This window comes from Coloeus monedula (assembly GCF_965178545.1).
Source record: "Coloeus monedula genome assembly, chromosome: 1".
In the NCBI taxonomy this organism is placed as follows: Eukaryota; Metazoa; Chordata; class Aves; order Passeriformes; family Corvidae; genus Coloeus; species Coloeus monedula.
The window spans coordinates 109830754-109844749 of NC_138781.1; the positions used below are offsets into that span (position 1 = coordinate 109830754).

Sequence of the window (13996 nt, forward strand, 5' to 3'; positions counted from 1 at the left end):
AATGACAAAAAGGTTTTCCTAGATATAGACTAATCAGACATCTTGGGATTTTTTATTATTAATTTCTAATTAAAATCTCTTTCTATTGCAGAAAAATTCATGGAACATATTATTACTTATCATGAATTTGCTGAAAACCCTGGACTCATAGACAATCCTAATTTGGTAATACGGATTTATAACAGGTAAATTCTCAGTGTCATGTAACTAGGTCATAGAAAATCCCATTTCAGATCTTGTCTCTGAAGTGAGCACATTTCTCAGCATCTATTGCAATTTGTGTGTAAATCTGTTTGAACCAAAGATTTGCATTAAATTTAGCTTTAGCTTAAGTGAGATTTTTTTTCTGCAATTGCCACTGATGTTGAATTGTATATATTAAAATAACTCTGCTTGCAGAAAATGTTAATATTAGTGGTTTGGCAGCAAATACATATTTTCATCAACACAAGGGCAAGTTTTCATGCTGGTATTTATTGATCTGTAGTCAGATTTTGTAATATCTTACCAAAAACGTGTTTTAAAACAGGTATTATAACTGGGCATTGGCTGCTCCGATGATTCTGAGTTTGCAGGTGTTCCAGAAGAGTTTGCCTAAGGTAAATAGATAAATGCATACTTTCTTTGAAAATTTTGTGTGTAGTAACACCTGATTATCTCTTTGTTTTTCTATACAAATTAAAAACACGTCTAATTTTTCAGGCCACTGTTGAGTCTTGGGTCAAAGAAAAGATGCCAAAGAAGTCTGGACGGTGGTGGTTCTGGCGCAAGAAAGAAAGCATGACTAAGCAGGTGACTGAGGCCTACTGTGATTTTTTTTTTTTTTTTTTTTTTTTTTTTTTTGTGTTAAAAGATGAAAAAGGTGTTAAAAGGTTAGGTGTTAAAAGATGAAAAAATTATAATTTGTCAGCAGTACCTCAAAACAGCGCTCATATAGCTCAGTGTCACTGATGGCCAGCTGAGAGTTGCATAGCTGTAGCTGCATCTGTTCATTTAGATTCAGACTGCATCATTGCCTGGTGTTACTAGTTTCTTCAACAAAATTTACTGTATTCAGCTGTTGTACATTATTCTTTAAATTCTTTCTTCTAAGCCATAAGCAGTTATCAAAGCTACTCTTCAATCACTGCAGTATGTTTTAGGAATATACACACAAATAAATATGTATGTGCTGTACTGCATAATAGTTAAGCTGAGACACCCCATTTTAGTCTAAATCAAGCTTTCTTAACCTTGAGTATGGGCCTTAAACTTGCGCACAGAAAAGCGATTTATAAGCTTAAAAGATTGACAGCTCCTTTAATGCTAAATTCATTGTGTTAATCTAGCAGTTCTCAATTTCTGGCACACAGTTTTGTTTCCTGAAATAATGAAAAGCTTTAATAGATAATTTCTTCATAAGCATCCTTTTGTTAAATAATTTTTAGAACTTATTATGTAGAATGGATGGTTCTGAGACTTGATATAGTTTATGTACTACTTTTGTAGCTGTTTTTCACTTGAATTGGTTTAAAATGCTTAAAATGTCAATATGTTCTTTATTATCCTGTTGCTTTAGATACCAGAGGCCAAAGAGGGGAAAACTGAGACACAAAGAGCAAATGAACTGCCAGCAACTATAAAAGAGCAAGTTAATAGTAGGTGTGTTCCTGTCTGAAGACTTATTTGTGGACCGAATTGTATCTTCTTTTCCTTTTTTTTCTTTTCTTTTGGAATGAAGAATTCAGTATTAATGTACTGTGGGGAAAAAACATTTTCCTGTAAGCTACTGAAGAGGAACCAGATGTGTATAGCAAACAATTCAGCAAAATAATGTGGCAGCAAACATTGTAGGAACTACAAATACACTACAATTATTTCCTAAATCCTATTGTGTTTACTTCTTAAATCATAACATAACTGACAGAACAAATACGTACCTGGTAACCTTTATCAATAGGCCACTGCTCTGTAAATACAGTGATACTGTTTCTGATACACTTTGTAATACTTTTTTTCTTTTGTGAAGGCCTAATACTGTATGAATAATTTGAACCATGTGGAATTTTTTGTAACATTACATAATTGAAACAATAAAATAATATTAATCAAAGTGCACATGTTGCCCAGGTTGTTGTAGACAGCTGTCAGCGCTTTGCACAAAACTCTCCCATTCTGGGGTATTTATTATGCATATTCATATTCTCCCGTGATTTTGCAAAGATACTTGTGAACACTGGTGTCTTAAAGATTTAAAGAACTAAATATATTGTGATGTAATACTTAAGAGAAACTTAATGCTGCTTTTAATCTTCAAATCTCTAATGAACAGGAAAGTAAGTCTGTGAATAACCTTAAAAGGTGAGCAACTTCACTAACTTATCACCCACAGTTTAAATGACGTAGTAACTGAGGCAGCTTTTTTAAAAACAAAGCACTGCTACCCATTCAGTGTCTCTTTTCATCTGCAGTTTACCTAATTCATCAGCACAGTATTAGTGACCACTTGACACTGTGTCCTTACTAAACCCATCGTGTGTGGAGCCAGCTAGGAATAGTCATGTTTAGAGCTCCACCAGTACTGGCATTACAAGTCTTACTTGCTTACTGGCTTTTATCTGGGCATTCACTAGGCCATGGACTTCCTTAATCTGTGCTATCAGGTAGTAGCAAATCCTCAATGTAAGCAGAAATTACTATGGCATAAGCATCTTACTCTATTGAAGGACTTTATGTAGCTTACATTTATTCTGGTTGATGTCATGTTAGGCCTCCAGAGGATGATTCTTCTAGTGATGAAGCATCCCAGGAGTTGAAGGAATCCCTGAAAATGGATTCTGCCCCAGCAGAGCATCCACCCCATGGGAATGTTACATCTTATAAGAAGTCACTTAGACTGTCTTCAGACCAAATAGTAAGTGACATGCCTGTCTTGTGCATTGGATGCTTCATAACCCTTAAAAAAAAATCTTCAAAAAGAAATTTAAAGTGTATATCTGTGAAAAGAGTAGGCAGCTGCAGGGAATTTTTGATAATTTTTTCTTCTTCTGTGTTTTTTTAAGAATCTGTTAGATTAAAACCCAGTAATTTCTTACAAAGTTCTGTAATCAGTTATTTTAAGATGTTGCCAAAAAAGTGACATTGTTTGCTTCTGCAATTTGGATATCCTGGGATCTGCACATCTGTGTAACAACATACATTTTAAATTGGTGTGCACTGTGGTCTAACTTACAAGTTAGTTCTGCTACTGTCTAAATGTATGATTTTCATCAGGAAGAATTTGATGAAAGCCTTCACTGAGCAGAAAATACTGTCGTATCCTATGGTAAACTGGGAGTTCAATTTCAGAATGCTGCAGTTCTACTGTAATAGCACGAATTAAAGTGGCAGAGTGTGAAATATCTGCTGCTGTAGTCAGTATAAGAACTGTGGACATGCACGTGAACCAAGCCTGCAACAGACTTTGACAGCAAAACTGTGCCAGTGTTAAACCATGATTCAGTTTTTGATGAGTTAATCAAAATAGGCAAGGAAGAGTATATGAACCATTTTGTGCAGCTCATTTATGATCCTAAAATCATAAAAGAAAAATTTTAGAGGGAGGGCAACTTATATTTTCAATTATTTTTATTTTTTCTGCAGGCGAAGTTGAAGCTCAGAGATGGCCCTAATGATGTTGTATTTAGTATTACAACCCAGTATCAAGGGACTTGCCGTTGTGCAGGAACAATATACCTCTGGAACTGGAATGATAAAGTCATCATATCAGACATTGATGGAACAATAACCAAGTAAGTATCTTAGGGGATTTTCTTTCTTTTCTTTGTTGGTTTTTTTTTTTCCTAATCTTACTTTACTGATCCTATCCTGCTTTTCAAAACAAGGTAAAGGAACTTTATTTAAGACAAATACTAAAGGAAGTTCATTAACAATCTTACTTTAATTTTAATTTGTACTTGCCTTTAAAGCAAACTAGAAAAGGTATTTTAAAAGAATAATGTCAAGATGATAATGTTTGCCATGTGATTGTTTCCTCATTAGACTTCTCCAGGTTTAGCACCCATAGGTTAACTTGGAACTGACTTGTGTTGTATGACCTCACTAATTGCTCTGTCTGGACTAGTTATTAATTCTCTTTTTAAATAGTATGAACCTTCTACACAAATATTTCTATAAATACTCTTTATAAATTGTACGTTTGTTAGTGTTTGTCTTTAACAAAACTCATATACCATGTGTCAGGTACCTTTGACTCTCCTTTTAGGTCTGATGCTTTGGGACATATCCTCCCTCAGTTTGGCAAGGATTGGACTCATCAGGGCATTGCAAAACTCTATCATTCCATAAATGAGTGAGTATACAATCTATGAAACATTTAGGATTTTCTGGAATATGGGAATTAATGTACAGGTAATTGGATAGTTGTTAAAAATTACGCAGTTTATTAAAATGTATTGGTCGAAATGCTGCAAGTGAGCTATTTCTCTCATACACAAATGAAACTAAGTTCTTTCCACACATATACACTTTTACAGGAATGCAAGCCATCGCTTTTTCTAGTTCCCTTCTCAGACATTTTGTTCTGCATTTTAGCTTTTAGAAACTGTGTGTAATATTTTCACGAATACAAAAGAGAATAGAAATAATTTCTCAAACATGCACGCCTGTTTTCCACCAACTCAGGTTGGTCACAAAGCCTTTCAGAAACATGGTATGGCATAAATTTAAAACCTAAATAGTGTCCTTGCAGTGTATAAGTGTTTTCTGGTTTAATGGGTTTGCTCCCAAAGCCAGGTGAATGCTCCATAGGTTAGATTTTATGTTCTGGAACAGTTTATTCCTGGCACAAAGGGTAGGTTGGTGACCAGGGTCAAGTTTTCTGTCATTTTGTTGCATTTCTGACATAAGCCAATGTAGTACAGTAGAACAATGGAAAAGTAATGCAGCAAATCAGCAATTTCCCCTTCCTCTCTCTGGATTAGTCAAATGAATGTGTTCACCTTGTGATCTGCAAGGACCTGCAGACGCAGCCCATGTGCCCTCCCCGTTGCAGCTACAGTGAGGTGTTTGCTTTCTTCAAAAGTGTCGTAAACTGCACCTTTATAAATGTACTGTTCCTCTAAGAGGTACATAGCCCTATAATATTTGTGTCCAATAACTTAGGGCAGAATAAACCTATGTACTTCCTTACCTTTCAGATGTGGTCCTTTGTCTAGCAAACTTTTTTCAAAAATGCAGTGATTCCAGAAATAATACTTGCTTACTGAGGACAATCAACTGTTAGAAACTTCAGGATTACTTTAAAATAATCAACTTCTATCTTTTTTTTTTTTTTTCAGTAGTCTTTCTTTCCACAAAAATATTTTGGGGTCTATATTGTTGGCCTTCATGTGGCCCCTCGTGATTCATGGGAGATAATACGAATGTTTATGTTTTGTTTGGGTGGCTTGGGGTGGGTTTCCTTGTTTATTCAGTGCATAATAGAAGAGCAGTTTTGGAATTGTTTGCCAAACTCAGTGAAGTCTTTGAAAATGCACATAAACACTCAAGCCTTTTGTGCACGCAGTAACTGTATACAAATCTGTGTGACAGATGAACATACAGAGTCTGCAAGAAGAATTTAGGGGCTTAATGAATGCTTGTTGTTATCCATCCTTCACTCTGCACTGCAAATTCTGCCAACAACCTGAGACAGGAGATCTGGCACCCATTGTTTTGTGATGCAGATAATTTAAATAATTGCTGCCGTCCTACAGCTGAGCTGAAAGAAGCTGAATAAAACCAATGTGACACTTACTGAAGCACAGTCTAATCTGTCTAATGGTGTCATCTGAGTATTACTATCCCTATTCTGTTTGCACTTCCTGTTTCTCAGGTTTGGTTGTGTATTTAAACTGCTACATGCCTTGCAGATTCTTTTAAGAATAGAAAAGTCTTTCCTTGTGTGTGTGCAGAGCTCTGCAGCAATTCAGTACCTAAACTGGTGCCTCTGGACGTTGCTATAATCATGTACTTACCCTTGCAAAGAAACTTTGGCAGGAATATGAACTAAGTTGGTAATTTTTTTTCTAGAAATGGCTACAAGTTCCTGTACTGTTCTGCCCGTGCCATTGGGATGGCAGATATCACCAGAGGATACCTGCACTGGGTGAATGACAAAGGAACAATTCTCCCCAGGGGCCCTCTCATGTTGTCCCCCAGCAGTTTGTTTTCTGCCTTTCATAGGTAAGCATGTGGGATTTCTTGTATCAGTTCACTCATTTCAGAGAAAGAGTAAATTAAAAATATTTGGCATTACAGCTATAATGAAACGTTCCGTTCTGGACTATATTTGCTACTGAGACTTGATGTCCCTCTAGTGATCATTTAAAAACTCTGTTTCGTCTGAATTTCACTTGTATACTTCTGTTCCTGTGGGCACATTGGAAGTGGCTACAAAACACAACATATCAGTCCAAGAGGAACTTGTTTTCCCTTCATTCATCTAGTCCATGACTGATGACTATTAGGTTCTGTTTATATTAGTACACTTCTGTCTTTTCAAGTATACCTGCAAGGGTTGCAGTGCAGTGCTACTACACAGTAGAGAGAAAAGAAAACAAAGTGGGCAGTACGGACTGTCACGTGAAATGATCTTGTGGATGTGGGAGTGCTTCATGTACAGCTACTTAAAAAACAGGATGGGAGTGTAGATATGGTTCAACTCAGTTGATCTTTTGGACCAGCCATAGTCTACCTGTTCTTGATGGGAGGAGCTAATGATGGAAAAGTTTTGGGGGTTTTTTGTTTGTTTGTGAAGGAGGTTTTGTTTGTTGGGGTTTTTTGTTTATTTGGTTTTTATTTTGTCATGGATAGCAATGACAGCAACTTCCATTAATGTCATGGACCTTACTTTTGTAAGACAGGAGTTGTAACAAGCTTATGTGTACTTGATTAGATCTTCTGATTCAGATAGTCAGCTACATAAAAGCAGTTCACAACTGCATTCACAGCTAGGAATTCCTTCCCATTTCTACTTAGCCTATGCACAGTATTCACCTGTTTCTTTTTACTGTGGATGTTGGAAAAGAGGGAATGTTTGATTGTTTCTTGTATTGTTCTTGGAGAGCTACTTAGCACTGTCTACACAACTACCAGTGCTAGCAACAGGAAGCAATGAGAATATAAAGATCAGATAAATGGGGTAAGGAGGATACCTTCTATCAAATCATGATTTAGAATTTGACTGTTGAAATTTTATTTTAGGGAAGTAATAGAAAAGAAGCCCGAAAAGTTCAAAATCGAATGTTTGAATGATATCAAGAATTTGTTTGCTCCCAGTAAACAGCCTTTCTATGCTGCTTTTGGAAACAGGCCCAATGTAAGTGCCCCTTTCTAACTGAAGGGTTAAAATATATGTACTTGAGAAGCAAAACAAACAGGCTTTTCTTTTTGTGTTTATGAAAATTTGAATATGGAAGCAGGACACTGCTGCTTCTATGGGTTTGATCAGGAAAAACCACATGCAGATACCTTAAATAAAAGTTGCTACAACTGCTTATATGACAAAGGTTACAAAGATGCATTAGTATTCTCAGAGTTTTGTTAAATATGTGGCACCTTTGCAAATTCTTTTGAAGTATTTTAACTGCTTTATCACCTAAGGGTATTAATTCAGTGCTTCATGGTGTTGAATCCCTTTTACGTATCGTTCCTGTATTTTCTCTGCAGCTCAGTACTTCTGTAATTGAGTGAGAGAAAGAGGGGTATTGTAAGAAGAATATTGTCACCAGGAGTGGTGTTGTGTGGTATAGACTTTGTGCACGTTTGTGGTCCCAGGCTTGGGAACAGGAATTAAGTGTTTGGAGGCAGGGGGAATATTTTGTTAAAGTGTGCATGTGTATGTTTTGGGGGTGGGGGTTTTTTTACTGTTGTTCAGGGACCTTTTTTCTAAGAAGCAGATTTACTGTAGCCTTTTTGGATCAGCTTTTGTCATTCTTTTGATAAATTGCTTGTTGGATCACATTCAATAAGGAAATGTTGAAGCATGTACTTGTGTTGGTGCTTTTTGCAGGACGTATATGCCTACATGCAAGTGGGAGTTCCAGACTGCAGAATATTTACTGTGAATCCAAAGGGTGAACTGATCCAAGAACAGACTAAGGGAAACAAATCTTCGTAAGCCCATTTTTGTTATTTCAGCCAAAGACGGTGTTTAGGAATGAGATTATGAAATAATTGCATTTATGACCATCATCCCCTGTTACATATGACATGTGCAAAGCCTTACTTGCCAGGGACTTACAGCTTTGGGTACTTGACTGAAATTTTTCAAGATGAAAACTGGCAAAATAAAGTTGAAAATAGCTTCTGCAGTCATGGGGCTTTATTTGACTAGAACTTTCTGGTCTAGATTTCTAAAGCTGCTTTTGGCTACAGCTGAACAGTAGCTAGACTGCTAAATAATGGTCTTTTTTCTTCTTTAATACAGGTATTACAGACTAAGTGAGCTTGTGGAATATGTGTTCCCATTGATTAATAAAGAACAGAGTTCTGCATTTCCATGCCCAGAATTCAGCTCTTTTTGCTACTGGAGAGAGCCTCTTCCTGAACTTAACATGGATGACCTGGCCTGAAAAGTACTTCTCACCAGAAGAAGGAATTTCATATTCAGCTACTCAGCTTCAGTTTAAATGTGAAGAACTTTCTTAATGAAGATGTTAATTTATATATTGGTACCGTAAGTCTTACTAAAGAAATCACTTTAATTTCATTGGTTTAAAACAAAGAAAATGCAAAGCTACTGTCTTATTTTTTGTGGGAGGGTGTGTGGATTTTTGTGTTTGTTTGTTTGTTTATTGCTTATTATTATATACCTGTTCTAAGGCACTTGAGATTGACCTGTCATTGATGGTCATGGTACCCAAGTGCTTCTGGGCAACTAAATGCTGAGGTAAAATATGACTTTGCATTTTCATCATTACAGACCTTACTGTAAACATAGATTATTCTTTTTTAAGTTGTCCTAAGTATATTTTCTAAAATGAAGCCAAAAAGTGTATGGAAACTGCCAAATAGAATGTCAGACCTATTAATGAAAAATGTGGTTTAATGTTCTAATGGTCAATTAGGCCATTTTTGAAAGGAGCCAGAGCCTAAGACCACTGTGCTCTTTCTCAGCTAGAATACAGAAAATGTATAGCCCTTACTAGCCTGACAGATTCTGAAGACATAAAATTCCTCTTTAAATGTTAATATGCCTTTTGTTACATGTACAAGACTGAGCTTGTACAAATCACACTCAAACTAACTCTGCTTATTACGTCTTGGGGTTTTTTACACACAACGCTTAAACTATTTCATGAGCTTGTTAAAATGAAAGTTGTCTTCAGACACTTGTATGGCTTTTGTTGTTTTCAGGCTGTGCTGCATCATGTTAAATTTTCATCAAGAAAAATCTTGGAACATTTCTGTAAGAGTTGGGGAACTGGCATTTTTATTCCCTTTTTCCGCACAGAGATAATGTGTATGTGTGTGTATGCTGTGTAGGCCAGTAAAATGTATGTACAGATTATATTCAGGGAATTGTAATACTAAAAAAAAATTATGTATTTAATTTTTTAATTGTCTACTGCAGGTCTTTCCAGAGTTCTGTATTGCAGGTTTTCAGTAGCTGGAACAAAATACAACTCAGTCGTGAGATTCCAGCTGTCAGAATGGTTAAATGCTGTAGAGCAGAATAAAACCTTTTTTTTTTTTTTTTAGTGTTTTGGGTTATTCACAAACATCATGCTGGTCATTCCTCAGGTTCCAATCAGAGCCTGTGAACAAATTACGTTCCAATTCTGGTGTTTATCAGCTATAAAAGCAGATAATTGTTCTTTCTCCAAGAGTACTTGAAGGCAAAGGTGGCTGCTTTTTAAGTTGAATTAGTACATTTAACTTCTTTTGGACAAAACTATGGTGAGAATGTATCATTTCACCAGCCCAGAGGGCTTAAGGACTACAGTCATGTTTAAACATCATTTAAACACCAGTCCTGGGCTTTCTGGGCAAAGCCTTTCCTGTCACTCACTCCTTTAGTGAGTTCCTGGGACCATGTATTAAAGATCCTTCCAGGGGCAGCGTCCAGAATTTGCATGGACTCTGGGGCAAGTTCTTCCCTGTACTCAGCTCCCGGTGGGAGCTGGGGAGAGCGAGTGCCCTCTGGCAGGCGTCTCTGTGGCTGCCTGCTGCCGTCCTGCACTGGGCTGCTCCTCTGGGAACAGCTGGGCCAGACCCTCCTGCTTCAGCTCATGTGCTGCACGCAGGCAGGGAGCTCGCTCGGTTTTACTACCTGCAGAAGAGTACATTTAGAGGATTTTACGTCCCTCTAGGAGTATTTTTTTCTCCCTTGTCAGGCTGAGAGTTTTAACCCACAGTTCTGATGTAACACCAGCTAACTCTGGACAATTGGTGTGCTGCTTGGGGGGGAGCATTTTTAAATCACTATATAAATGAAATTATTTTTTTCCCCCCATTATAAAATTCTAGTGTATTCCTGTATTTATAAAACACTGGATAAAGAGTGGAAGCAAGCAAAATCAATCTGGAATCTCTTTCAGAACAGGAGAAGGAGAGTGGGATTAAAAAAAAACCTGTCACGGTGTGTCGTGCATGTCAGTGAACTGAAAGGCATCCTCATTTTTATACTGTGAGAAAAATACTTTCTGTGGCTCTTGGTTACTAATCTACTCAGTGTTTAAGTGGATTTCACAGGATTCAATTCAAAGGATATTTTATTGCTTTTTTCTGGTATTTTTTTTGTAATGTCAAAAGCTTGCAAACATCATTCCATGTATTTTTTTTGCTTTTCTTACTTTTTATTCAATAGGTTTCATTAGAAACAAAAATTTTCATGATCACCAAGTGCTTTGAATATCAATGTGATTTGAGCTTTTAAGTCACTTAAATACTTAAAAATTAATAAATAAGAATCCAACGTAATAAAGTATTTTAATTACAAGATTAAATATTCTATCTAAAGATTCTATTTTGCAGAAAGGGAGTGAAGCAGCCTTTCCTAAAACATTGCTTTTGTGGATGTCAAAATTTTCTTTACTATGCTTAAGTCTACTCTTGGTAGCCCTGGTATTACACAGCTTTTCTAAAGATAAAAGCACTTCATGAAATTATGATGAGTTCCCAAGTGGAACAGATTGTTACCAAGGTTTGGCTGTGTCTTTTTTGGTTAATATTTTTTTTCCACTAGTCTTACTTTTTTTTCTTCAACTCCCTTCATCTTTTTAGACTGTCATAAAGATAAATGTGGATTTCAAAGTGGAGACTTGAGTAAATGGGAAGCATGGAGAAATAGTATTGGGTGTACCTCCAAATACGTGTACTTTCAGCTGGTATGAAAATGGGGGTTGTGTGAGTTGTGTAGAGAGCTCCTCATTCTGCTGACATGTCATTTTGCATTGTAGGAGTGTCCAAAAGGTTGCTTAATTGAAAAAAATTGATTTTTTTTTCTCTGTAACAGCTACAGTTTTTTGTTTGGTTTTTTTTTTTTGATAAAATGTAAATGTTGTCGAGTCTTTCTGACATGAGTAGGGCGGGGAGCTTGGTTTTTCTAAATCTAGCTTGTATTTGAAACGTCTCAGATTGTTTGTTAACCCTGTTTTGGGACAGAATATGGGGCCTGTCGTTGCGTACCTGTGTTCTTGGGGCTGCTGGGCACTTTACTGACTCTAGAGCAGACATCTCATTGCTGTCAAACTGGGCTTGTGCCACAATATCAGTGTGGAGTGGGGTAAATAAGAATTATGCATTAGCCTGTCCTTTTGTTACCTTAGTGGAGAGAAGTGGCCTGAAACTAATGTTTGAGAACAAGTTGTGCTGTACTGATGTAAAATTAGCGCAAGCTACATCATTCTTTCTGTGAAAGAGGAACTTCTAAGTGTGCCTGGCTGTGGGCACACGCACACCCCTGTTAAGACTGTGTTGTTGAAGATGCAGATCCTCTTAGCGTTGGAACCCCTCAAAGGCTGAGTCAATGACACCTGTCTGGGAGTAAATAAGGAACATTGCAATTCAAGACTTGTTAGTGACTTGGACATTACCCATTTCTATAATGATTCAAAGATCAGCAGTTTTAAGGGTACGCATTTCTGGATTTTTTTTTTTTAATTTACTGTACCAAGCATGTTTGTACTTCAAAAGATTGGGCTTTCATTCCCAACAGTATACAAGTGCATGTGCAATCTTGGCTCATGTCTTATTACCCTTCTGTCATCAGTATATGCCTTCCAAAACCCTTTTTTTTTCTTTTCAACTGGAAAAGTTTAACACTTGTGTCAACTCTGTTATGGAACTTCTGAAGCAAACTCTGAATCCGTTTATGGTAAACGCAGAAGAGATGAGCTTTCATGTTAATGTTTCATGCAAGTATTTTAGAAAATGCTGTCATATGAATGAGTTGTTTAAATGACTGTAATGCAAATTCCTAATGAAACATCACAGATAGATAGTGAATTTGAGATGCCTTTAAAGTGTCACTGTTGCCTGAAGAAATTTTAGTTTCCAGAGTTAAAATTTGCTAAATAGAATGGAATTATTTGGGACTTTTTTTACAGTGTTAATTCCTTCCAGATGAAAGTTAAAATGTTGTTTATTTTGAGGGTGGGAAAACTCTCTTCAGTCATTTGTTTCATTTTTATCTTGAAGATGTGGAATACTTGATTGTTAAGCAACCCAATCACTAATAAGGTAGTGTGTTTAAAATGTCAAATCTGTGATCATACCAATACAGTGGTTTTTGTTAAGACTGGACTGTCTTTGGTACAGCAACCCACACTTCAGTGCAATGTTTATTGGTGTTCGGAACAATGTTATCACAATAAAAACAGACTTAAAGTGAAAATTCTCTTTCCTTTGTGTTTGGTAATACCTTTATTGTAGTGCTGATCGAGTAAATGTGGGGCTATTAAAATTGCATTTATATTTAACATGGAATTCAAGTTGGTCTTCTAAGGACTACAGTACATTTGCATTCTTTCACGCTTGATTTACTTTTTTTCAGAGTATTTATACAGCTGATAAAAAATTGCTGTCATCAAGATTAACTTGTGTGCCAGTGTTGCAGTGGGGATACTGCAACACACATATATCAAACCAGGAGTCCCGTGGAAAGGAAATATATAGGACAGACAGATTTTTGATAGCTGTTTCAGAGATGTTTATTTCTCCAGCCGCGTGGCCGGGGCTCTGCCCAGGAACTGTTCCAGTCACGGCACCCGAGGGTCCTTCTGCCCGCGCAGGGAACACAAACCAACCCATGGGAACGAGGCTGAGCAGGGGCATGCGGCTGGAGAAATAAACATCTCTGAAACAGCTACCAAGAATCTGTCTGTCCATATATATTTCCTTTCCACGGGACTCCTGGTTTGATATATGCATGTTGCAGTATCCCCACTGCAACATGCCAGTACCAATACTGGGTTACAACTATAATGAAAAGCAAACATGCACTTGGTAATATAAAATATCAGGTAACAGAGGCACGACCTGGGAATGTAGAAGCTGCCTTGAAGAAAATGTTATAACTGCAGTTTGAGCTCTTGTAAATCTGCCCTAATTTGGAGATTTATCCTATTTCCATCAAAGTTAACTTTTCCCTTTCAAGGGAAAGAGTATTGTCTTCCACAGCAGTTGTTAAATAGTTCGAGGTTAATATTGTGAGGCTGTCTTGGAAAAGGGGCCTCAGGCTTTCAGTAGAAATTGATTTTCCTGGTCTCTTGGTGCTCGTGGTAAATGCAACCAACTAGCAACCTGTCTACAGAAGCTGAGTGTTCAGTCACATTGTGACACATCTGCATGAAAAGGTCAGTGATGCTGTGCCTTTTGGTCCTTCTGTGGTGGTATTGGTGTTTTATCAGCTCCTGTGTTCCTGCTGGGTTTCCCCCATGATGACTGTGCTCGCACACTGCACTCACTCCTCACCCCACACTCTCCTCACTGCCCATTTTCACACCTTGGTCTCACTGCTTCCTTGGTGCTG

The 13996-nt window shown here is 37.1% G+C and overlaps 1 protein-coding gene across 3 annotated transcripts in view; it reads left to right on the plus strand.

Annotated features, from left to right (window-relative positions):
• LPIN2 (lipin 2) overlaps nt 1-12840 on the plus strand; it is a 44720-nt gene extending 31880 nt beyond the window's left edge. For 2 of the 3 annotated variants that reach the window (XM_082289254.1, XM_082289253.1), the window contains exons 10-20: nt 92-185; nt 530-599; nt 703-792; nt 1559-1641; nt 2749-2893; nt 3622-3770; nt 4244-4330; nt 6052-6204; nt 7225-7339; nt 8033-8136; nt 8450-12840. In XM_082289254.1, coding sequence (XP_082145380.1) covers nt 92-185; nt 530-599; nt 703-792; nt 1559-1641; nt 2749-2893; nt 3622-3770; nt 4244-4330; nt 6052-6204; nt 7225-7339; nt 8033-8136; nt 8450-8594 — 1235 coding nt within the window. In that variant the 3' untranslated portion in view covers nt 8595-12840. The remainder of the gene's footprint in view (nt 1-91; nt 186-529; nt 600-702; nt 793-1558; nt 1642-2748; nt 2894-3621; nt 3771-4243; nt 4331-6051; nt 6205-7224; nt 7340-8032; nt 8137-8449) is intronic. The other variant, XM_082289255.1, reaches the window with a different exon arrangement.
• Nucleotides 12841-13996: the final 1156 nt, after the last annotated feature.